This window comes from Penicillium argentinense (assembly GCF_028826775.1).
Source record: "Penicillium argentinense strain IBT 30761 chromosome Unknown utg000004l_segment0_segment0, whole genome shotgun sequence".
NCBI lineage: Eukaryota > Fungi > Ascomycota > Eurotiomycetes > Eurotiales > Aspergillaceae > Penicillium > Penicillium argentinense.
The window spans coordinates 4966178-4989188 of NW_026622663.1; the positions used below are offsets into that span (position 1 = coordinate 4966178).

The 23011-nt window shown below is 47.4% G+C and overlaps 8 protein-coding genes across 8 annotated transcripts; 6 read left to right on the forward strand and 2 right to left on the reverse strand.

The window, feature by feature from the left end:
• Positions 1–2139: 2139 nt before the first annotated feature.
• Positions 2140–3216, reverse strand: N7532_004784 (sulfite reductase; the record flags this gene model as incomplete). Its single annotated transcript, XM_056617278.1, has 1 exon — positions 2140–3216. One exon carries the CDS (start codon positions 3214–3216, stop codon positions 2140–2142), a length of 1077 nt encoding a protein of 358 aa, XP_056477635.1.
• Positions 3217–3478: 262 nt separating this feature from the next.
• On the forward strand, positions 3479–5080 carry N7532_004785 (aspartate aminotransferase; the record flags this gene model as incomplete). The annotated part of the gene is made up of 5 exons (XM_056617279.1): positions 3479–3610; positions 3661–3702; positions 3754–4037; positions 4088–4150; positions 4696–5080. The coding sequence occupies 5 exons, from the start codon at positions 3479–3481 to the stop codon at positions 5078–5080; spliced, it is 906 nt and encodes a 301-aa protein (XP_056477636.1).
• Positions 5081–7453: 2373 nt separating this feature from the next.
• Positions 7454–9185, forward strand: N7532_004786 (fatty acid desaturase; the record flags this gene model as incomplete). The annotated part of the gene is made up of 2 exons (XM_056617280.1): positions 7454–7656; positions 7709–9185. 2 exons carry the CDS (start codon positions 7454–7456, stop codon positions 9183–9185), a joined length of 1680 nt encoding a protein of 559 aa, XP_056477637.1.
• Positions 9186–12211: 3026 nt separating this feature from the next.
• Positions 12212–13314, forward strand: N7532_004787 (uncharacterized protein; the record flags this gene model as incomplete). The annotated part of the gene is made up of 3 exons (XM_056617281.1): positions 12212–12487; positions 12535–12955; positions 13190–13314. The coding sequence occupies 3 exons, from the start codon at positions 12212–12214 to the stop codon at positions 13312–13314; spliced, it is 822 nt and encodes a 273-aa protein (XP_056477638.1).
• A 1137-nt stretch (positions 13315–14451) lies between these two features.
• Positions 14452–15970, forward strand: N7532_004788 (uncharacterized protein; the record flags this gene model as incomplete). Its single annotated transcript, XM_056617282.1, has 2 exons — positions 14452–14655; positions 14717–15970. 2 exons carry the CDS (start codon positions 14452–14454, stop codon positions 15968–15970), a joined length of 1458 nt encoding a protein of 485 aa, XP_056477639.1.
• Positions 15971–17287: 1317 nt separating this feature from the next.
• On the forward strand, positions 17288–17503 carry N7532_004789 (uncharacterized protein; the record flags this gene model as incomplete). The annotated part of the gene is made up of 1 exon (XM_056617283.1): positions 17288–17503. One exon carries the CDS (start codon positions 17288–17290, stop codon positions 17501–17503), a length of 216 nt encoding a protein of 71 aa, XP_056477640.1.
• A 198-nt stretch (positions 17504–17701) lies between these two features.
• On the reverse strand, positions 17702–19099 carry N7532_004790 (serine hydrolase domain-containing protein; the record flags this gene model as incomplete). Its single annotated transcript, XM_056617284.1, has 1 exon — positions 17702–19099. The coding sequence occupies one exon, from the start codon at positions 19097–19099 to the stop codon at positions 17702–17704; it is 1398 nt and encodes a 465-aa protein (XP_056477641.1).
• A 1410-nt stretch (positions 19100–20509) lies between these two features.
• Positions 20510–22234, forward strand: N7532_004791 (cytochrome P450; the record flags this gene model as incomplete). The annotated part of the gene is made up of 3 exons (XM_056617285.1): positions 20510–21097; positions 21148–21454; positions 21516–22234. The coding sequence occupies 3 exons, from the start codon at positions 20510–20512 to the stop codon at positions 22232–22234; spliced, it is 1614 nt and encodes a 537-aa protein (XP_056477642.1).
• Positions 22235–23011: the final 777 nt, after the last annotated feature.

The following is a 23011-nucleotide window of genomic DNA, read 5'->3' on the forward strand; positions in this document are numbered from 1 at the left end:
TTCGCTTTCCGGCCTCTGATGACCATTTCGTGGAGAAATAGCGTACGCCAAATGGCTGGTTGAGTATCTTCAAAGGAGCCATGGGTTCCCAGACACTCGTGGCGATGACTTAAATGGTAATGTCAACATTTCGTTTTGTGACCACCAAGGAGAAATTCATCCTTTTCTGATCGAAAATGTACGATGCATGCAGTAAGGGTCTCCGTTGAACTCATCAGATAGAATTCTCCACGGTGACTAATACCATGCTTCCGGTTGGGCTTTCACAAGACGCCAAAAAGCAAGGTAACTTGATAGCCTTCTTGATTCAAGCATAGATGGAGAGTAAATTTATCCGACTGCAATGCATGACCGCAGGCGCAAAATTGTATGTCTGTTTCCAATACGAAAGAGAAATGCTAGCTTTCAAAGCTCGCGGGATTAGGTTGCTCTTCATCCACTTTACCTGCACAATATCAAATACAATAAAACATCACTAATGTCAATTAAAATTACCATGAATTCTAACGCGCTTTCCTTTATTTGTTGAAAGAGACTCGAAATTCGAGCACGCAGGGCCTGCGGTGCTCAAAGAAACACCACAACTGTGTCATGACACGTTATGAAAACTTGATTCTCAGCAGCTGCATAAGCTCAAAAGATTTGCCAACCCTCCAACACAACGCCGAGATGGGAAAATCTCGCTGAAGCTGTCACCCTGATAGAGCAGCAGAGGGGACGACCGTATGCTACCTTGCAGTATTCATGTTGTCATTTCATTGGAGGAACTTCCTGATTATGTGCTGGGATTGGTTCATAAAAAGCCCAACTACCACCCCTTTATCGCTGATGTGGCTTTCACAGTTCCTTCAAGTAGTCTGTGGAGCCCTATGACAAGTACAACGGTGACGACCAGGAAGTTGAACACATTTGCCCCATCAAATGTGATAGCGTAGTATGTCCAACCTAACGTAGGCGGAAAAGAGATTTTGGTAACCACAATAGCCCAGGACATCATCCAAAGGAGGTTTGAGCCTAAGGCTTGGTAAAGATACCAACGTGGCGATGCTGCTAGTAAAACAGCTGCTAACTGATAACCAAGACCATAAAATATATAGGTCCAGTCAACCACCTGTATGCATGAGCAAACAATCTTCTTATTCAAACGTGCGCAGATCAGCACTCACAATCCACATTTTCTGAGTAACATCAGCTACAGACGTGGAACGAGAGAGATAATATGCGAATGCGCTAATTCCATGTTCCAGAAGCGAGGCGAAAAGCAGAAGTTCAAAGAAAAAGGCGAGTAGACAAGATAAAAGGGCGGGCCGCAAGATTTCTTTACTGGGTTAGTATTGCCTCTCAATCAAACCATCTTGTACTTGCCCATGATTTCTTTTCGAGACGCTGTGGGGTATTCTGTATTTTTTGTCGCTCGGAAGTGTCCCCAACTGTGACCAACGAACGCGAGCGTAGATGCTTCGAGTACTTGCACAGGGACCATTACCAGACCCCAGCGAACGGTGTTGAAAACACCCCAGGCTGTTGTATAAAGGTCACCGAGTTGTATGATCTTATGGACAACCCAGAGGTAGATAGCGTTCCTGATAGCGGACTCTGTGAATGTATAAATGCTTGGTCGAAACAAAGTCTTGAGTGCCGACATCTTAATCCCCAATCCATTTCGTTCGCCAGATGCCCTCCTGTGGGACTTGACAATATAGACCAGATATGCCATACCTGCAAGAGCTGAAAGACTATCACAAATGAGTCGAATAATTGCTTGGAGTAAAACAGATGGCCTGGGGTGTTCGAGATGAAACCTTGAAATGAGAAGCAAATCCAATACGATATTGATGATGAACTTGGTCGTGTTTATCAATAAAGGCACATCGGGATTATCCAATGCGCGTGTTGTTGATGATACAGCCGCTTCCACCGATGAGGTCAAAAATTGGACAGATGACAAACGCACGTATTCGATGGAGGCTCGTCGAACCTGTTCCGGAACGAATGCCGATGCAAGGCTCTGCGGGTAGCTACATAAGGGAAGCCATACCGCCGCAGGACAACCGCCAGACCTGGCTTCCGTCAATGTTGCGTTCCGTGTAGCTCCCGGTGTGCACACAGTCCTTCAATTCTTCTGTCTCACCTAGGAATTCATTTGGATTCAACCTGGATCTGCACTATCGGTACATGATTCCGACGATTGGATAGCGGCTGTCGAATACCTAATCTATCCGTCGCTCGTGCCTGTATGGTATGCCTCCCGCTCTGTTGAATAAATACTTGAAGGCGAAAGAGCTGCCACTCAAACTGCTTCCGAGGCGTCACACTGGCCTCACTCCAAGTGTGTCCCTGATCAGTACTAATTTCAACTCGCACAATCTCCACTGCGCCCCATGCACGGCCCCAAATCTCAACATAATCAGGACAGGAAAAGCGGTCTTCCGGACGAGGCCGTACTATCATCGAATTAGGCTCCACCTTCCAGACAGGCCTTTTCCGTATCCCCGACGCATCTGTGGGATCAATCTCATTATAAAAAGTCGTCGTGAACGGGCTTGGAGATCTCGTCTCCTGCACAGACAAGCGACATAGCCATTTCGTCGAATTCGTCCCGAACCATCCTGGTACAACCAGTCTCACCGGTCCACCGCGCTCCTTACCCAGAGGCTGGCCGTTCATCTCGTATGCCACCAGGGCCTCCGCTGATAGAGCCTTTTCAATAGGCAGGTCCTTTTGGTACCGGTCGGCAGAGACTCCAGCGAATGTGCCTGAATCCAGCCCATCAGACCAAACAAAATATCCTCGCGCAAGATCTGGCCGTGCAATTGCAAGTAGATACCGTAAAGGGACTCCCTTCCATTCGACGTTCCCGATTCTCCAGACATTCTTCGTTGGATCCGTGAGCGGGCTTCCGTAGCACTCATGGAACGACATGACTGATGCGTGCGGCATCTGCCGTAATTGTCTCAAATTTATGGAGAAAGGACGCTCGACGAGCCCGTCTAGTATGAGCTTCCAGCGACTTGTGTCCACGACTGGAGCTCCCATGTGGATTGTTTGGAATAAGCATCCTTCAGGTGTAATGTCTTCTTCGAGCTCATGGGGTTTAGGGGGTTGGCGGATGAAGAGGCCATTCGATTGAAGTTGGATCAAACCTTCACGCTCTGAGCCGAGGCGATAGTCACTGCGATCAATGAAATCGACCGGGGCTGGATAGATATCGGCCATGATGTGCGAATTCTGAGGGACAACATGTCAGACGGTGGGAAGTGGCGAGAAAGATGTCCAAAGAATGGATCGAAATATATCCGTCAATACAGTATTCTCTGGTCTTCCACGTTACCCGCTGCTGCCGCATTATCCGTTGCGCCTTCTGATAACATGGCTCCACAATGAACTCAATTAGAATCAAAAAAATATCCCTGATCTTAAATAATCTTCAGTTGCTATTCATAAGCCGTAGTCAAGCTTTCGATATCTCTTGAATCTTATGGAGGGAAACCTCTCCGCGCGAGGCAAAGCCTTCGCAGCACAGAAGCCAACATCCCTCGAGGTATTGAGTGATTTGTGGGATCCGATATCTAACCCCGATGGGATCGTGAATATTGGTCTTGCCGAGAATGTGAGGAACAAAATTCGCCCTCAACTTCGTCGACATTAATAACCTTTTAGACTCTCATGCACGCGGAGATGGAGAGGTTTATCAATTCTAATGTAAGTTTCCAAGATGACTTTCGTAGTCCACGCATGATTGCCTGGGCCTAGGTTTTGGTATTAAGTAGCGTCCGGCAGCTGCGAATCGATGCACATGCATTGACCTATGGAGACGGGTTCAGCGGATCGCACAAGCTCAAAAAAGCCATCTGTCATTTCCTGAGCCGTCTTTTTTCTCCCCGGATTGCGCTACGGCCCTCCCATCTTGCCATTACATCCGGCGTCAGCAACGCAATAGAATGCTGTGCCTGGGCTCTAGGAGATTCTGGGGATTACATTCTGGTTGGACGGCCGTATTTCAATGCATTCAAGACAACGTTTGGAACCCGACCAGGGTAAGGAATCCCCATCAAAATTCCGGATGACGCCGAACTGACTTTTGCAGAATTAACCTTATCGAAGTCACGTTCGGAGTAACAGATCCATTTAGCATGGCTGCAGTTGAACGGTACGAGAAGGCATACTCTGAAGCCAAAAACAAAAATTTTCGCATCAAAGCTCTTCTACTGTGTTCACCACATAATCCCCTTGGTTTGTTTCTGCGTCTTGCTTGGGTACATTTTGAGCATCAATTAACAAGAATTTAAGGACGCTGCTATTCTGAAAATTTACTAAGAGAATACATGATGTTCTGTACCAGACATAACATTCACCTAATCTCTGATGAGATCTATGCTCTCTCAGTCTGGGAGAACCCTCGTCTGCCAGGCGCCGCAGGGTTCAGATCAATCTTGTCTATGAATACAGATGGTTTGATTGAACCAAGCATGGTGCATGTTGTATGGGGATTAAGTAAAGTATGAAACGCTCTTCAATTGAACTAGACGAAGCTTGATTTATCATTTGCCTAGGATTTTGGCGCGACAGGCCTGAGGATTGGTTGCTTGGTTAGCCAGTCAAATATGAAGCTTTTAGAGGCTGCTGATGGCATTTCGTGAGATTGTACCGCGTACTTGACCTCGGATTATGTGCTGATATTCCCTCTCTCGTTAGCCTCCACAATTTCCCCTCAAGCCTTGCAGACCAAGTTTCGACATCTCTCTTACTGGATGACACGTTCACAAGAGACTACATCGCGACTAATCAAATTCGCTTGGCAGAAAGCTACCATTTCGCGACGGAATTTCTCCAGTTCCACCATATTCCATACATTGAGTGTAATGCCGCATTCTTCATATGGATGAACTTGGGAGCCGCAGTCAAAGATCGGACAGCCACTGATAAGGATATTCTGGCAAGACTCCGAAAAGAGAGTGTGTACATCGCGGCTGGGACCATCTATGCCGCCGAGGAAGCTGGGTGGTTTCGAATGGTGTTTGCGCATCCTCAGAATTTGTTGAGTGAGGGACTCAATCGAATGCTTCGGGCTATTCAATGATAGGTATTTCTTGCAAGAGACAAGGGAATCCTGCGTATGTGGTCGTGCAACTTTACTATCTGCCGCTCTGCTCGCCTGGGCTGAATCTGATCGATCAAGTGTTTTGCAGAGCTCAAAGCGACATAAATCATAACTAGAGCTTAATATGGAAAAGACTTTCAACCAAGATTTTCCAGTGTTGCCATGTTCCACATCAAATTGCTTCTTATCCAACAAAGAAAGTCTTTATCCGCAACTCCATTGACCTTGCAGAATGACGGAATTAAATTCTTTTAATACCACGTTCCATGATTATGCAAAAAATACTGTCGATATAAGGGCAGTATTTTACCACTAAGGACAGGCTGATCCAGCATCTACACTTTTCTCCATATTTTTTGTATGACATCGGGTTAATTCGGAATACTCGTGTTGTAACATGTTACGGGCCGTTCAGAAGAAGTACATTCATTCGGTGCCTACTTACGAAAATCTCGAAGATGAAGCAGGAAGGAGAAAGAAAGAAAGTCCACCAGAAAAAGAGGGGTTAAGTCCCCAGCAAACGCGTTGTGCAAACGACCCAATATTATGCCTCAGGCATCCTTCCACGAGACGAGGCTATTAACAGGTTCATCCGTCACATAACATACCAATACTAGGCTGCACGGCTATAAGAGGCTCCGAACGGCGATCTCATGGATAGTTCCTCAAACAATCATCCCAATTCTTACCTCAGCACCAGTGTGTACGTTGTGCTCATCTCTTCCTTGCATGGGCTGATGAAACATAGGCATCATTTACCATCCTCGTTAATGGTTGGAGAGCCCGGAATCGGGGTGCGTGCATGTCCATTGGCTCTGAATTCGGGTTGGATCAAGACCAGATTTGCGAGTAGATGGCGGTCTCGTCATAAAGATCCCGTAGCTCTGGACAAATGGTTGGTGGGTAATAAACGAAAGTGGCTAGTGAAGAAAGGAGGTATGGCATGGAAGCACAGTAGAAGGTGTTAGGATGAGGAATTGATGTAGTGGCTAGTACTGAACATGTCCAATAGAATCAGATGATTGATTGAAGGCGTTAAGATCGGTTGAGCGATCTCAGGGGTCTCTATATTTGAACTATGGCGTGTTATGACACCATACTAGGTGGAAATTGCGTGAACGATGAATAAGCCGATCCCGAAGGGTCCTAGTCGTATTTGACCACTTCCTCAGTTCGTCAACATGGATTAAAATCCTTTTCATTCATCAAAATAATTCAGCGCAACCTTCAGACAACTGATATACCAAAAAAAGATCAATATTACAGCTGCGGATGTCATTTATATATCGAAGAAAGGAATTCTCGATGGTAGCACGTGCTGAGACGTGCGGGTCGATTCAGCAGAAAAACCACCACAAACACACGCGTGGCTGTCAGGAAATAGCGAGAAACCCAAATGTAGGGGTCAGGTCGGGGAGGTGTAAGAAGATGTATTCTAGAACTAGCTACCCGGCCACTGTATACTACCGGCTATGTCACATAGCCTGGATGGCACCCATGTAGTACTGGGAGGGGGTCTTCCCACTACAGTAAAATATAGGGGAACTCTGCCGCCTAGATGTGGGGCTAAAGTGGCAACAACCTAGGTGGATACGCAGGATAGCGGATCTATTCGACTCTTAGGGTTTCTCCGACGGTTCAGCGAGAATGATTTGGTTTGAAGTGGACCCTCGTACCTCGTACCAAAGTTATCAAAAATGATTCCTTGGATTTAGCAAAGGGGGTTTGCCACCGTCACGTACCTGTTGGTTTGAGGTCCGATAACTATCAATATGAGGTACGAAGGATCTCACAAGTAGTTTCGGTCTGCTGGAAACCTAATTACACCTGTCATTAGGGGCCACCTGGCCATATGGCAACATCGGGGCTAGTTTTGGCGATCGGGTACTTATAATTTTAGATAGGGGGCAAAGTCTTAAGGTTTAAGCTTGTTCTAACCCAGCAAGTAAGGTTTCACGGAATAGCAGACGCAGTTAGCCTGGCCCATTTCGCGTGCCATATTTATCTTGTCACCCGCTGTGGCCTCCCCGCTGTGACCTGGCCAAGACACGCCACCTCACACACGTCTCCACCATTCTTCTGTACCGTAATCCTCCCTCTACGGGGCTCTCCGCGTCCACAATTATTGTCGCAGCAATCCGCTACATCGCCCCCTTTATATTGCTATTAAATTGAAAGAAATAGGAAGTTGTCTTGTGCCATGGAACTAATTCTAGGTAGCAAAGTAAAAGTGCTCCTTCGCAGTGTTGCCTGTATCTACCTTCTCCTTCTCAAAACATTTTCCCCCGAAATTTTGACCAGAATTCAGAATATCAGTCTTCGTATCTCTACAGAATTTTGCAACCATCGCACATGAGGAAGACGACTGCCTGGGCTAGGGCCAGGGAAAATGTCCTTTCAAGACGGGAGATTGAAGGCATGATTGCCGAAAAGAAGCATATCATCATCCTCGACGGTAAAGTGCTTCAACTGGATTGTTGGATCAAATTCCACCCCGGCGGCCCCCTAGCCATTAAGCACATGATAGGCAGAGATGCCACAGACGAAGTGAACGCGTACGTACTCGATTTGTCTTACCAGTTGCCAATTTACTGACAAAGTCTGAAGACTACACTCACAGAAGGCACTTCTGAACATGAAAAGTTTTCAAATCGGTACCATCGAGGGAAGGTGGGCCAACTTTCTTCCTCCTATCCAAGGCGGCAGCTTCCGCCTATATAATGAATATGGGGCAGAAGAAGAGCTCCTTCTGAGCTCTGAGCTCTCAAGTGAAGACCCGTCGCCACCGCCATCTCCGCTTTTTGAAGCAGAGGACGCCGGCTTAAGACACAGGCTTTCAATATCTACCATATCCTCTGCAGTCAACACTGCTCTCCCGACACAAGAAACCAAAGGAGGATATACGATGGACGCCCGAACACAGGAGGAGATCCAGTTAGATTCATCCAAGTATCCTCCCATCACCGCCGAACACCAAGAGAACATCACCCAAAAATACCGCCAACTCAACGAGCGTATTCGTGCAGCTGGACTGTACAACTGCAACTATTCTGCCTACGCCATGGAAATATGCCGTTACAGTCTTCTTTTCGGTCTCTTCGTTTTCTTTTTAAAACGATCTTGGTTCTGCTTGTCGGGTTTCTTCTTGGGATGCTTTTGGCATCAACTAGTCTTCTCCGCCCATGACGCCGGCCACATGGGTATCACTCACGATTTTCAAGTCGATACTGTCATCGGCATTATTATTGCGGACTACCTGGGTGGACTTAGTCTTGGCTGGTGGAAACGAAGTCATAATGTCCACCACATTATGACTAATACCCCAGAGCACGATCCCGATATTGAACTAATGCCATTTTTTGCTCTATCACATCGCTTCTTTGGTAGTCTCCGCAGCACATACTACGATCGGATCATGGAATACGATGCGGTGGCTCAGATTACCGTTAAGTATCAACACTATCTTTATTACCCAATTCTCCTCTTTGGCCGTTTCAACCTCTACTTTTTGAGCTGGGAGCATATTATTGTCGGCCGTGGCCCTCGAAACGGTGCAGGCTGGTGGCACCGTTGGTTTGAGCTAGCTGGCCAGGCATTCTTCTGGATATGGTTTGGTTATGCAGTTGTCTTTCTTAGTATTCCTGACTGGTGGAGTCGAATCGCCTTCGTCATGATTTCTCACATGGTTACTGCACCGCTGCATGTGCAGATTACTCTCTCTCACTACGCTATGTCCACCGCCGATCTCGGTCCTCTCGAGTCATTTCCTCAGAAGATGCTTCGCACAACGATGGACGTGGACTGCCCACCTTGGCTGGACTTTATCCATGGCGGTCTCCAATTCCAGGCCATCCATCATTTATATCCCCGCATCCCTCGCCATAACTTGCGCAAGACGCAGATACTAGTCAGAGAATTTTGTGTGGATGTGAAGATTCCGTATGCTGTCTTTACCTTCTTTGATGGCAACAAGGAAGTGATCAGTAGACTCGGTCATGTCGCAAAGCAGGCAAGGATACTGGAGGAGTGTCGAAGGGCGTGTGCAGAACAGGGTGTCTTTTCAGACCACCACCATTCGCACTGAAGATACTCGCATAATGTGAGATAAATTTAGAAGATGGAGTTCAAATGTTTTATTCCCGGTGTACTAGCAAGTAGTGTTGCCGTCGCCTAGATTAGTTAAATCATATGTAGTATTAGAAAAATGTGAAAGCTAGGAAAGAAAAAGAAGTTATGACCTAGTCGCCGGCTACCTAGCTGTTAGGATCACCTAAGTAGTAAAGTCTTACTTAGTAGTAGTCACGTAGGATAGTATATACTAAATATAGTCTAGTTGGATACTAGTTATATAATAGTATATAGAGCGCCTGTCTGATAGAGACGTTAATTACTAGTTTTAACCATGTGGCGGCCAGCGCGATGCATGAATCCGCCGAACTTCTACCGTCACCTACATTACAGTATTCCTTTGGCATATGCAGGTTTGCCCTCCACTATGAGACATGGTCGTGCAACCAGGCTGTAGGATCTACTGCAACGCCATCTACATGCTATTTGACCCATCCATCCCCAAACCCTCGTCAGAAAATGGATCGAACAACTGACCTATCGATGTATTCTGAAGTGCAGCCTCCGCACGTGCGCCCGGTCACCATGCTATGGTTATGGTGAAACATTTGGGGCGATTGGAGCAGATAAATCGCCTATTTCGAGGATCTGCTAGCAGTTGACACTAGCCACCTGCAAATATCACTCGACGCCGTCTCCCGAAGTCAGGCTATCAAAAGCCAAAATACTAGGATTTGGAAATCTCAACGCAGTTGCAGGCTTGGAGCTGGTGCTTGAATCATTCAGACCAAATTTGGCCCCGGATTTTCCCACAGCACAAGACAGTTTGCGAAAATTCCCAACAGCATGGTTGATAGGAATGACCACAAGTTGCGCTTTGTTTCACGACTGAGTACACGCAATACACAGCGTGTATTTGGAAGAAACCGTAGTCCTCGCAGAGGGAGGATGCTGCGGCACGGCAGTTCTGGTCAGTACATGTCGCCTAATGGAGCCGACAGTACGGGAGGATTGTCCTTTATATGTCCAGACCAGATCTTCATCCCCACAGCTTGTAATGGTCTGCAATATCGGCCATACTGTTGACCATCGACCCGCAAGGATCGAACTCCCTTCCGACGGGGACACTTTGTCATTCCACTGCCAGTCTTCTCGATTGGGCGGTTCAGAGCCGTCCAATTGAATGTGGCGCTCCGTTGCTTTTTTTTGTCTTGGCACATTTCTTGACGGGAAGGCTGAGGGCGCATTATGCGGTGCGCTTGGTGTTGTTATGCCAAATCGTAATGGGTCATGATTGCTCCCATTCTACATTCAGTAAAGCGCTTGCCTGTTTGAGGCCGTCTTTCTATGTGTGGCAGACGTGATCCAAAGTTGCCGGTCGTTGTCGGCTTCTAACTTTCTGTCGATCGGAGAGACTGATAACTAGTTAGTTACAATCAGGAGCAGGATGATTCAGCAGATACCCAATCTCCGACCTGTTTTGTATGGTAATCGGGTATTATTGGAAAAGCAGCGCTGTAACACACTAAATACCCCTGAATAGATGGCATCCTGAACGGGAGCCGAGAGATAGTTCTTCAGCCAATCAATCGATCGCCGAGATGGTTCAATTGGCGCCTCGCGAGTACTAGTCGATACCGATATCCTAAAGTCCGACAGTAGTTTTCGTCTTTAGACGCGAGAGAAACGCGTGAAATAAATTACAATGAAATACTATTTGTAATGGATAGGTATTATCCTATCTATAACAGGTAATTCTACCCTCTAAAGAGTAATCGATAAATAATAGATACTAATTTATTATATAAATTATTTTTATAGTCGGAACCCTCTTTTGTAAAGAGTTCAATTTTTTTGATATTTGTCAGAATGAGGAATTGATGTACTGGCTAGTACTGAAGATGTCCCAATAGAATAAGATGATGGATTGAAGGTTGTTGAGATCGGTTGAGCGATCTCAGGGTCTCCCTTGTTGAACTGTGGCATGTTGTGTAAACATATTAAGGCAAATTGGGCGAACGATGAATAAGCCTTTCCCGAAGTGTCCTAGTGGTATTTGACCACCCCTTCAGTTTGTCAATATTCTCTAGTAAAAAGTGGTCCTGCAACCTGGTGGGGAATAAATATACTTTCTAACTCACCTTTCAATTTTTGTATTACATACTTTATAACTAATGTTTCTTTAGTTATTGTAAAGAATTTATATATACCCATCCAGCATCAAGATTGAGTTCCAATCGATCTTGGTAATTCCGTAAGGAAGGGAATTGATTTCGATATACAGTTTCATATCACAACATGGAGCATTAGTTGTTAGCCGAAAGGGAAACTGATCCAGAATGCGTGGATGCGGAACAGTCACAGCATCCGCAGGTATCAACGTGATACCGAGTGTATGGCCGCCTATTCTTGCAGATGGGGAAAGGGCGGTCCAGGGTATCCATAGAAAATCCACAGTCCAATTAGATGCCGGTTGGCGATTATGGCGAGCGGAGTGAACACGTGAAGTCGATAGTGGGCCCAACCTTGCCGGATACGATTAACGAGCATTGCTGATCTCAGTGTCGATCAAACAAGTGAGCTGAAGGGGTTTAAAAAAGATACTCTAGTCAAATCCCGGGAAAAATCAGCAAACTCAGATTCAATGGCTCCACTGCGTAGAGTTGCATGAAGTTCCGTATTGTTTGTTGAATTTTGTGGGCCTGGAGGCCGTGGATGAACTTGTCCTCGAAACAAACTTTGAGTTAGTTACCCCTTTTACCCCTTGCGTTACCGTGTCTCCCCCTCAAACCGAAGATCTTGGTTTAAAGAGGTGAAAAGGAAAAGTAAACTCCATCCGACTCTATTGTCGCTTCCACTCAAGTTGCGAATGCCTGGAGCCCTTGACAAGATTCACGTTGAAAATTTCAAGCCCAACCAGGTCCCAATTTTCGATCAATTGGCTCAACAAGCCTTTTTTTTTGGATCAGTCCAAAAACTCGATAGAAACGTATCCAACCGAAGAGATTATTTCTCGAATCAGAGAGTTTCCCGTCCGCTATTATGGCCACCGAACCCATCAACTTCGAAAAGATATCCTGCTACGCTCAGAGCCAGGTAGAGGCGGAGTTTATATACAAGGAAATCTTTGAGGATCACTGTTACGATCTTCCGAATGCCTCGATATCGCCCTTCATCATTGACGCCGGTGCGAACATTGGCTTAATGTCCCTCTATATGAAGCAAAGATACCCATCATCGAAGATTCTCGCATTTGAGCCCGCACCCGATACATTCGATATCCTCCGACGCAACCTCGACTTACACAACGCTGGCGATGTTGAAATATTTCCATTCGGACTTTTTCCAAAGCGACTACGGCAAAGTTGACCTATTACCCGAAATTGCCCGGAAATTCTACTCTCGTCCCGGAGGAAAAGCAGCACATCTATGGCGAGGCTGTGAGAGTCCACGGCCAAGAAGCCGTAGACCAGTTATTTGGTGATACGTTCAAGACGGCCCAGGAGGTCGATGTTAAGTTGCAACGGCTTTCACATTTTCTGCATAATCGCTCAGGTATTGAAGCAATTGATCTGCTCAAGATTGATGTCGAAGGTGCCGAACTCGACGTTTTACGTGGGTTGGATGATGTTCACTGGTGTTTGATACAAAACATCATTCTAGAGGGATGTGAGGCTTCTGGAACCCGAGCGACCATCGAAGAATTGTTGAAGTCAAAGGGGTTTAGCTTTACAAGGGAGGCGGCTGCATGGGCTCCGAGGGACTTCTACATGCTTCGAGCTTATCGTGAGACTGTGTCAGGTGTTCATTGAATTTTACAGTATCTAGTCTGCAGTAAAAATATCATATGAAAATACCAATTTAAGAGCAGAAATGTGAGCTCTGGTCAAGAGCATACTATGCGTGGAGAGGCAGAGTGGTGGTGTAAACAGGAATCAGCACATGCATCTGACCAACACTGTTAATTCATAACGGCACGGGATCGGGTCGATACTATAAGTGAATGCGTTCATCTTTCAGGCAAGGTCCTTGTCCCGATGCGCGAGCAAATCAACCCCGGACTCTGCACGCTTCCAGTGGGATATGATGGTGAAGACGGCGAGTGGGCCGTGGCTCTTGGACAGGATGAAGGCTGCACGAGATGATGCTGGATGAACAAGTAACAAGCTGCGGGCGACAATGCGGAAGCGGAGACCCGAATGACCGGGGGCAACCCACTATCGAGTGGGTCCTTCACTGCCTGTGTCTCGAAAAACAGCCGATCTGAAGCTTGCCCGTGGCTGAGCCTTAACGAGGCCCGAGTCTTAACTAGGTCTCTGGGCCTTGAACGATGTCTGTCCAATATCAGCTTGACTGCCTGTGTCATCGGTTCACTACCCTCGCACGATGCGATCCCAGACCGTATGCACGCTCAGGGGTTTCCTGTCTTCCTCTTAGGGCGACACCACTTTCACTGGTAATGTAATATCAGCTTCTGGGCCTGAGTGAGAGTCAGGTAAAAAGAAGTCGAATGGTTGTCATCCCCCGTTATCCGCTTATCCCCTGATTTTGGTGTGCGCGGTCGGGTCCTTGTGCCCCACAGCGGACCGGACCACACAACCACGGCGGATTCACTTTGGTCTCCCAAAAGGAGATTAATACCGGACATCACGAGAAGGTATGAATCCATTGTCCCAACAGCCTGGCGAGGACTGCTGCCCAGTGCGAGCTCACTGGGGGCTCTTGGTTACAGTACAGGGGTTATGAGCGCGAGAAGCGGACCAACACGGAGAACTGCGCGCCTGGATGTTTACCAAATAACTCCGGTCTTAAAAAACCAAAAGGTGGTCCAGAGACCTCTGCGAAAGGCTCTGGTCAAATTCTTATAATGGTTTAAATGTGCTCGGCCCAGAATTGCTTCAAGAAAAGCATTCCCTGGTAATACTCTAGCTTGCGAAGGAAAACAGTGAGCAGACGATTATGGCTATCATGAAGATCGGTATAACTCGCCATGAACGCATCGGCTTCATCCAAAAGAAGAATAACGTTGAAATGCTTTGTAATTTTGGAATGATTTCAAGTTGTGATACAAGTGCGTGGAAGTCCCCATGATCGACAATAATAAGCGAACCCGCAGCGAACCACGGGTTCCCAACCCACCAACGTGATATCCACATCTCCGATAGCTCGGTAGCCATTTAATTTTTTTTCTTATGAAGACAGCGCCCCTGAAAAACACGCACCACATCTCGACTATAATTCTGCAAGAGGCAACTGCCAAACCTGAATTCTGAGCAGCTGAAATGGATAAGCAAAATCAAAATTCTAGCATGCCGGAAGACATATATCCCTTGCACATTCTGGACGACACCAAGCTTTACCGCTTTTTCGTAAGTGGATTAATGCACTTTAACGACGTCCTCGACACCAAAAAACTACATAATGCTTTATCGAAACTACTTGAAATTGGGGATTGGAGGAAGCTTGGGGGTCGGCTTAGGATCAAGGTATAGAGATGATGGGGGGCTTCTTTTCAGGCCAGGCAGAATAGTGACTGACAAAATATAGCGGAATGGAAAGCTCGAGATTCACGTCCCGCGGCCGTTTACAGCTAAGCAGCCAGCTGTCGCGTTTACCCACGATATTTTTGATATGACAATCGAGAAGCATCCGGTGGCCTGTCGATTTCCCAAGCCGACCGATGGCCCGTCGACTCAACCAATTTCTTCTGACTTCCAGTCCTTTGTCATGAGGCCAGACCATCCAACGACAATTGAAGAAATGATACGCCAGGATGTACCCCAATTGTCCTTGCACATTACTTCGTTTAGTGATGCAACCCTTGTCGCGCTCACCTGGCCTCACACCATGATGGACGCCGCAGGCCATCAGGCGTTACTACATGCATGGTCGTCAGTGCTAGCTGGTCAGGAAGAAGAGGTCCCACTGGTTCTCGGTGCACACAAAGACATTCTTGAGGATGTAAGCTCGAACTATGATGGGGACCAGGAAGAGTTTGGGCCTGACCGGATGCGAATGAGGGGAATGGGTAAGCTCAAGTTCATGTTCCAATATTTATGGGAAGAGTTTTGGAATTCTCCCCGGGAAACACGGGTAATTTTTCTTCCAAGAAATATATTCGTCCGGCTGCAGAAGCGAATTCGAGCGGAAGTCGCCGAGAGCGCTCACACTAGTGACCAGAAGTCTTTTGTCAGCGATGGCGATATACTCGCGGCGTGGGCCACTCGCGCGGTGGCATCAACTATGCCGAAGCCACGTCCGATAACTATAGTGAGCTTCGTGAATGCCCGGTTCCGACTTCCGCCGCTCATTGAATCTCGAGGCATCTACCTCCAGAATATGGTACTTGCGGGATACGCATTCCTCTCCGCGCATCTTGCCAGGGGACCTGTTGGACCTATTGCTCTCAGTCATCGACGTCATCTTGACGAACAGGGCACGGAGCAGCAGACCTTTAGTCTACTGAAGACCGTGCGTCAGGATATCGAGTCTGATGGAAGCCCGAACGTCTTCTATGGAGAGCCACACGCTTCTTTAATGATTGTCAATAACTTGACTAAGCTGGGAATAATCAAAGCTGCAAACTTCGGCCCAGCGGTCCTAAGCCAAGGTGACAAAGAAGAGTCCAGGAGCAATCCTCCAGGGACTATGGTGACAGTACAAAATTATTTCCACCCGGTGTCGGGGGGTCCAAATCTTTTCTGCATTCTTGGTAAAGACTACGGCGGGAATTACTGGCTCCAAGGATGTCTTTTGCCACGGGTATGGGAAATTATTGAGAAAGAATTGGAGGACATGTAAAGATATGTTTTAAAGATACTCATGCTTTATACGGCTGCACGAGATGATGCTGGATGAACAAGGAACAAGCTGCGGGCGACAATGCGGAAGCGGAGACCTGAATGACCGGGGGCAACCCACTATCGAGTGGGTCCTTCACTGGTGGGATACGAGAACCGTGTTATTGACCCCACCGACTCGGAGAGTGGCCGATTGATCAGCAGTGCAATTGATGTTCGCGGTCACGACTTCGTATTCAGTGGTGATCTTGTGCATCAACTATACTCCGTAAATTTATCACTACGCTTTTGATCACCGGTTCGCCTTGCCCTATAATGAGCGGAGATCACGATAGACCCACACAATGTCTCCATAGTTCAACTACCGAAGAGGTGTATTGCGGGTTTTTCCAGGCACACGGTTGAACCTGATTCACTAGTGGCTTGGCACAATGCTAATGTGGTCTCATGATTGTCGGTAACTCTGAACTTTAGCAAAGTCATACTCGATCTTCGTCACAACAGTTCGAAGTTATCGCACGTAGACGTATCTTTAATTTGGTAGTTTACCATCTACTTTCTTAATTGTCCCTCAGAGCTGAGGGATAGATTTTTCCTCGATAAGACAATGGCTAAATATCGAGTCAAGGACTTAGAGGGTGTCTGGTTAAACGTCCGCTGTCCAAGGGCCATCCCTGAACTTGGGGCTCGCCGCGGGGGCCAAGCAGCTTTCAGCTATGCGTAGGAATCGTAATCGATTCTTACTAGGCGCCCCGTATTAGTTGACATGTTCTTCATGGAGGCTTAGTCACCTTTTCATAGGGTCAGCCCAACACTTTTCGCTCCTATCACTCCAATATCGGTTGGGTAAGCTCGAAACTGGTATCAGATTTTAGGCAAGTAAGCGGCTGCTTGGATCTGGTGCTCGGAAGGGTCCCGCAGTGGCGGTAAAAATGGCGTTTATCCTTCAAACTGGACATCGTCGGCTGTCTTCGTGAGACCCACCCGCTATATTTGGCCATAAAGAGATAATTCACTCGCTCTTCTGCAAGAATGAAGCCCACGCCGGTCTTCCACTCATCACCGAAAAAAGCCAAAAGAATGGCAGGCGAGTCTTGCGCTGTAATAACCAGCTGTTGAATATATTGTCTCAGGGGAGCGAATGGGGTCATCTAATCCGATTAGGTTTCGTGCAAACTATCGATCGAAGACGAAAGGCAGGCCATGGAGGGAAATGGACGAAGAGGGAGCAATTCGGAAACGGGTAGAACGAGCAGCTTTCGTTCAGAGGGCAGAGGGCACTCGGTAAAAAAGTAAATGATCGCGCATCACCCAGAACATGCTCGCCCAAAGACTGGGCAACATATTCACGGCGCCACTTGCGTCGAGGCCAGATAATCCCGATACCAAGAACAACGGCGCAGCCGCCATTTGCGACCGAGAAGGCAAAAAGGGTGGGGCGGAAGGCGGGTCCGATTGCAAAAACGAAATTGCAGGGGGCAGCGACGAGTGCAAGATAGAGGAGATGGACGGAGGGAAAGATGGGGAGAAGTGAAGGAGGATAGGAGGTCAGACAGGGCGAGGTTGGGTCTTTTATGTTCAGGGTTGACAGAGGTTATGTTGTATCAGGGCGCTAAACCGGAAAGGCAAAAATAACACGAACAGGGAATTCACAGGTCCAGTTATTACAACTCTTGTTGATTCAGTAAACGTAGCTAAAGCGGATGAAAATTTGCAGATAGTATATTTATTATTACGGCAAAGAGTTTTTCAACGATCCCATAACCACATTCAATAACCCCCGAAGATTCTCCATAACACCATCACTAGGAATTCCACCATTACAAACGACGATATTGCATTCGGGGCTCGAGACAAGGCTATTGAGAAGGACAGTCGCACTGAGATAGTTGTCTGGACTGATGTCCAAATCCAGCGGATCAACCTTGAATGGGCCGGGGTCTGGAACATCCGCATCCTTGACACCACGCATCAAAATGCGAAAAAATGTATAGAATCGATCAGCCCCCGGAGCGGCACCGAGAAGAGCAGAGAGGTTTGGCTCCGAATCGCCTATAATACCGGTCCAAGTGACGGTCATGTCAAGGCTGGGAATCATAAAGTTGTTTTGCAGCACCGCACCCGCCATAGCATAGAGATCATCAGGTGCAGTAGGTATAAAATGACGATCGTATGTCTGTGCCGACGGGAAGTTCACACCTATACATGGCTTCGCTCGGTTTGTCCAGAAGAAATAGCCGTAGCAAGGATTTAGATGGCTCGACTGCGATACCTTGGAGACCCAATCTGAGGAGATGACTTGCTGTCCGTTCCAGGAGCCATCATTCTGCATAAGCAGGCCAAGTTTTGCAAGCTGAGTGGGCGGAATATACAGGGAAGCAAAGCCATAGGTGTTGCCAGATCGATCTCGAAGCCAGAAAAATGTGTCATTGGCTATGCCAATTGGATCGAACAAATGCTTTTGCGCAAAGGTTTGAAGGTCTTCTCCCACAGCTTGCTGTATGACGAAGCTCATCAGGTCAGGTACCCTTTGGCTGTAGTCAAACTTAGTTCCAGGTGGATATATGATGGGTTGAGCTAACGCCACTTGAGGAGCACTAGCATCGAGTCCGCTAGTAGCGATCTCAGAGAATAGTGCTTCATCGAGACCAGAGGTCTCAGTAAGGAGCTGTTCGACAGTGATTGCGCGGTGAGCTTCATCTCCCCATCCTGGTTCCCTGGGAAGATATTTGCCAATTGGATCGTTGAGCGCAAGCAAATTCCGGTCGTATGCCAATCCAGCAATCATAGCAATCACAGACTTGGTGACACTAAACACATTGTTCGCGATCCCGTCTGTAAGGGGGTCTAATGGCCCCTCCGCAACTTTACAGTTATGGCGAAAGATTTGGACTGACAAGCGTCCAGCAGTGGAGGCGTACTCAATCGCCTCTTTGACAGCGTCCGGTTCCAAATTCACTTCCGCAGCGGAAGCGGCATGAAAATCCTCGCCTGGACCAGGGAGGCTACATTGCTTGATAATGGTGTCTGCCCTATCTTGGAGTAGAACAGGTGTCTCTGGTTTAGCGGCCACTCGGATAAACAAGAGTGCTATGCTCAAAATTGTAGGCAGGATAGGGAAGGTCGGCATCGCAGTTATGATCGGATTGGGCTGGTAAAAAAGAGCCTGTGGCCAAATGAACAACATCGAGGGTATGGATAGATGATTTCCGAGTCTATCAGGCGAGATTCCAAATTCCTGTCTCTAGACAGCCAAACAGGTGGCAGGAGGCGTTCATGAATTTCAGCCTGAGCGTCGATCTTAATTCCCAGCGACTAGCTAGGCAATGCCTAGGCTACGAGTCCCCTATCCGCTTGCGTACTTTTAACCAGCTTCAAGTAGAACCAAGCCCGTCAGCTTGCGAGGCTTCGACAGCGATGGTGTACTACGTACCTTTGTGGTTCTTCCAGTGCGTCTTTGGAAAGGATGAAAATTCGTTACTATGGCATGGCAAATGAGGAACTGAGAGATGTCCCACTGCAAAGTTAAGGGGCGACTAATAGATCGAATCGATTGGGTTTTCCTGCGCTGGAGATCCGTATTGGCAGAGCGACTTTCACGAGGTCAGTGCCGGCGCCTTCAATGAATCCAGCCCTCGTGATTGGACCTGATGAATCTGACGGTTTGCAGAATGCTCCGTATCTCAGTATTGAGACGAAGGTTACTCCGTACTCCATAGATTAACGCTAGTTACTTCATACTCCGTACTACATATTGTAGTGGGGAGACCCCCTCCCCCTACTACATTGGTGCCATCCAGACTATGTGACATAGCCTGCAGTATACGGTGGCCGGATAGCTAGTTCTAGAATACACCTTCTTACACCTCCCCGACCTGACCCCTATTTTTTGGGATTCTCGCTATTTCCTGATTGCTACGCGTGTGTTTGTGGTGGTTTTTCTGCTGAATCGAGCCGCACGTCTCAGCGCGTGCTGCCATCGAGCGTTCCCCTCTTCAATATTTAGAATCCAAAAGCGTTGTTCCACGTGGTCACCTGAGCATTTTGCATTGAAGCGGTGAAGGAACCAGAGATCGGCAAGCGGGTCGTTAGGAGACGTGCGCTGGTTCGATCAAATAGTACAATCAATAATAGTTCGATCTGCAAAATAGCCAGGTGGAATCCCATCCACCAAGACCTATCATGAAGGCAAATTCCGTCCTCCATCGGTACGGTGTACCCACTTATGAGCCCCGAGATAATGTGATTCGGTATGCTCGGCCCCGCCGGACAGCTCCTATCCTTAATGCCACCGTGCATTTGCCCGAGTTGCGTTTTGGAGCAACACTCTAAGTTCCCTGAGCCTACGATAGGTTGAAATATGTAATTTCCTTTTTTAAACCCTAAAGTAGCGTCGAAACAAGAAACGAAAAAGAAACGAAAAACCGTGGTGGGCAACGCGGCATCGTCTATGCGAAGCTGCGAAGCGAAATCGTCGTGTCGCAGACGTAGTAAAATAAATGCTCACAGACTCTCAAATGCTCTCGTCTTCCACTGGTCGATGACTACTCTACGAGGATTCATCATGGCATTTCTGATTATTTTGGTCATTTCCATGCTCGTCTACCGTCTATACATTCAAAAAAGTTCTAAATTCAAAACGCACACTGTCCCTTCCCCTTCTGGCCTGCCTCTGATCGGAAACACTTTCCAACTTTCCTCCCAACCGCATCGCCAATTACTTAAATGGGCTCGACAATATGGCGAGATATATCGTGTCCGTCTGGGCTTGATGGACTGGTATATGCTCAACTCCCCTGAGGCAGTAAAGGAAATACTTGACAAGCAGTCCGCCACGACTTCGTCGCGGCCACGGATGCCTGTTGTATTCGATGCCTTGTCTGGAGGGATGCGATTTCTTTTTATGCCGTACGGCACCGAATGGCGGCGGCTACGGACAGTCAGCCATAAGCTGTTGACTCCGCGAATGTCGGACACATTTCAGCCTTCACAGGAATTTGAATCAAAGCAATTGCTGCACGATTTATTGACAGACAACGCCAAAAGCACTGAGTTCTATATGCATATACGCCGATATACTGTGTCGGTGCTGATGACATCGACGTATGGAAGGAGAATACCGCAATGGGTATGTCGAGGCACCCATACGTATGGAACAATGCTAAGTTAGATCTGTAGGAATGCGATGATGTACGTGGAATTTACCAAATTGTGAAAGACTTTTCCTACGTATCTACCCCGGGACGCTACATCGCTGACGGCGTACCTGGGTTGGCCGAGCTTCTTCCAGTCCGATTCCAATGGTGGCGCAAATCTCTTCAACCGATGCTAGCTCGACAAGAGTCAATTTGGATGGGCTTTTGGTCCCGTCTACGAAATCAGATGGAAAAGGAAGAAGCACCCGAGTGTTTTGTGAAGCAATTCATCGAGTCTGAGTATCACGATATGGGGATTACAGAAATTCAAGCGGCATTCCTAGCAGGGTGTACGTTCCTTTGTACAAACAAGCGATTATACATGGAACAGAGCTAATTCACCACGATCAGCATTGATAGAAGCCGGCGCGGAATCCACCTCTGCGGCAGTTAACAGTTGCATGCTCTATCTCTCGGGCTATCCGGACGTTCAGCGGCGTGCGCATGAAGAACTTGATAATGTAGTAGGCAATACCCGTTCACCTACTTTCAGTGACATGGTCCAGCTTCCCTACATCCGTGCTATTGTCAAGGAGACACTTCGGATCCGCCCTCTCACCAGCACAGGTATACCACATTACGCCACCGCTGATGTCAATTATAAGGGATATACAATCCCCAAAAATAGCATCATCGCCATCCAGCAATATCCTATTCATTATGATCCAAGCATATTCCCAGAGGCGGAAATCTTCAAACCGGAAAGATACCTTGGCCATCCACACAGAGCTGGCGTATATGCCGCATCGGCAAATCCTCGTGAACGTGATCATTGGGATTTTGGGGCGGGCCGACGCATCTGTCCCGGTATGCACCTGGCGGAGAATAGTCTTTTTATCACAATCTCTAAGATATTATGGGCATTTCAAGTGGTGGCGCCCGGAAAGGTGGATTTATCGCATAACGCGTATGAGCCTGGCTCGATGACCATCCCCAAGCCCTTCTCTGTGAGATTCATTCCACGGAATCAGGAGATAGAAAGGCTGGTGAAGATGGAATGGAAAGTGGCGGAGGCCGAAGGATATACATTGAGAGATGTCAAGGTCAATGCGACGGGTATGACGATATAATGAGAATACATATACTTCCGCCACTTACCTTTGTTCATTGTACAATGCAGGGTTTGTTACGGGCCGTTCGAAAGAAACAGATTCATTCGGTGCCTACAGACGAGAATCTCGAAGATGAAGAAGGAGAAAGAAAGAAAGTCCGCCAGAAAAAGAGGGGTTAAGTCCCCAGCAAACGCGTTGTGCAAACGACCCAAGATCATGCCTCAGGCATCCTTCCACGAGACGAGGCTATTCCCAGGTTCATCCGTCACAGGGTTCAACAGACGGCAATTCCTTAATTGAACTGTTGTAATAGCTGCCAGATGTTAAGATCGTGCTTTCAGGCATCAATATCTTCATGCCTTGCACATAATGCCCGGTCGGCATGACCTCCAGGCAGATATCCGAAACACACAGCGGTGTTTTAGAGATCTCGGTTTCGGCTGCAGGCCAACACCTTCAAAACACCAAACGAAGATTTGTATGCTAGCTGTATTGACTCAGAAGCAGCACGGAGGCCTACATGGTGCACGAAGAGCAGGGATACAAGCCGATTCTATGTGATTCTTCACTCTATCGGCCTGACCGCTGCTCCAAGTCAAATATCCTGGGATATCCCCAGCTTCAGGAGATCTGTATCTCAATTCAAATCACAATTTGCAATATCGACGATCTTCGTACTTCACAATTTCCTCGTTATCGCCTGCTGCATCTCAACACCAGACAGCGTTTCGATATAGAAACACTTGAGCTTCCAACAAGTATTCCAAGTTGAATGCTATCAACAACACTTTGAAG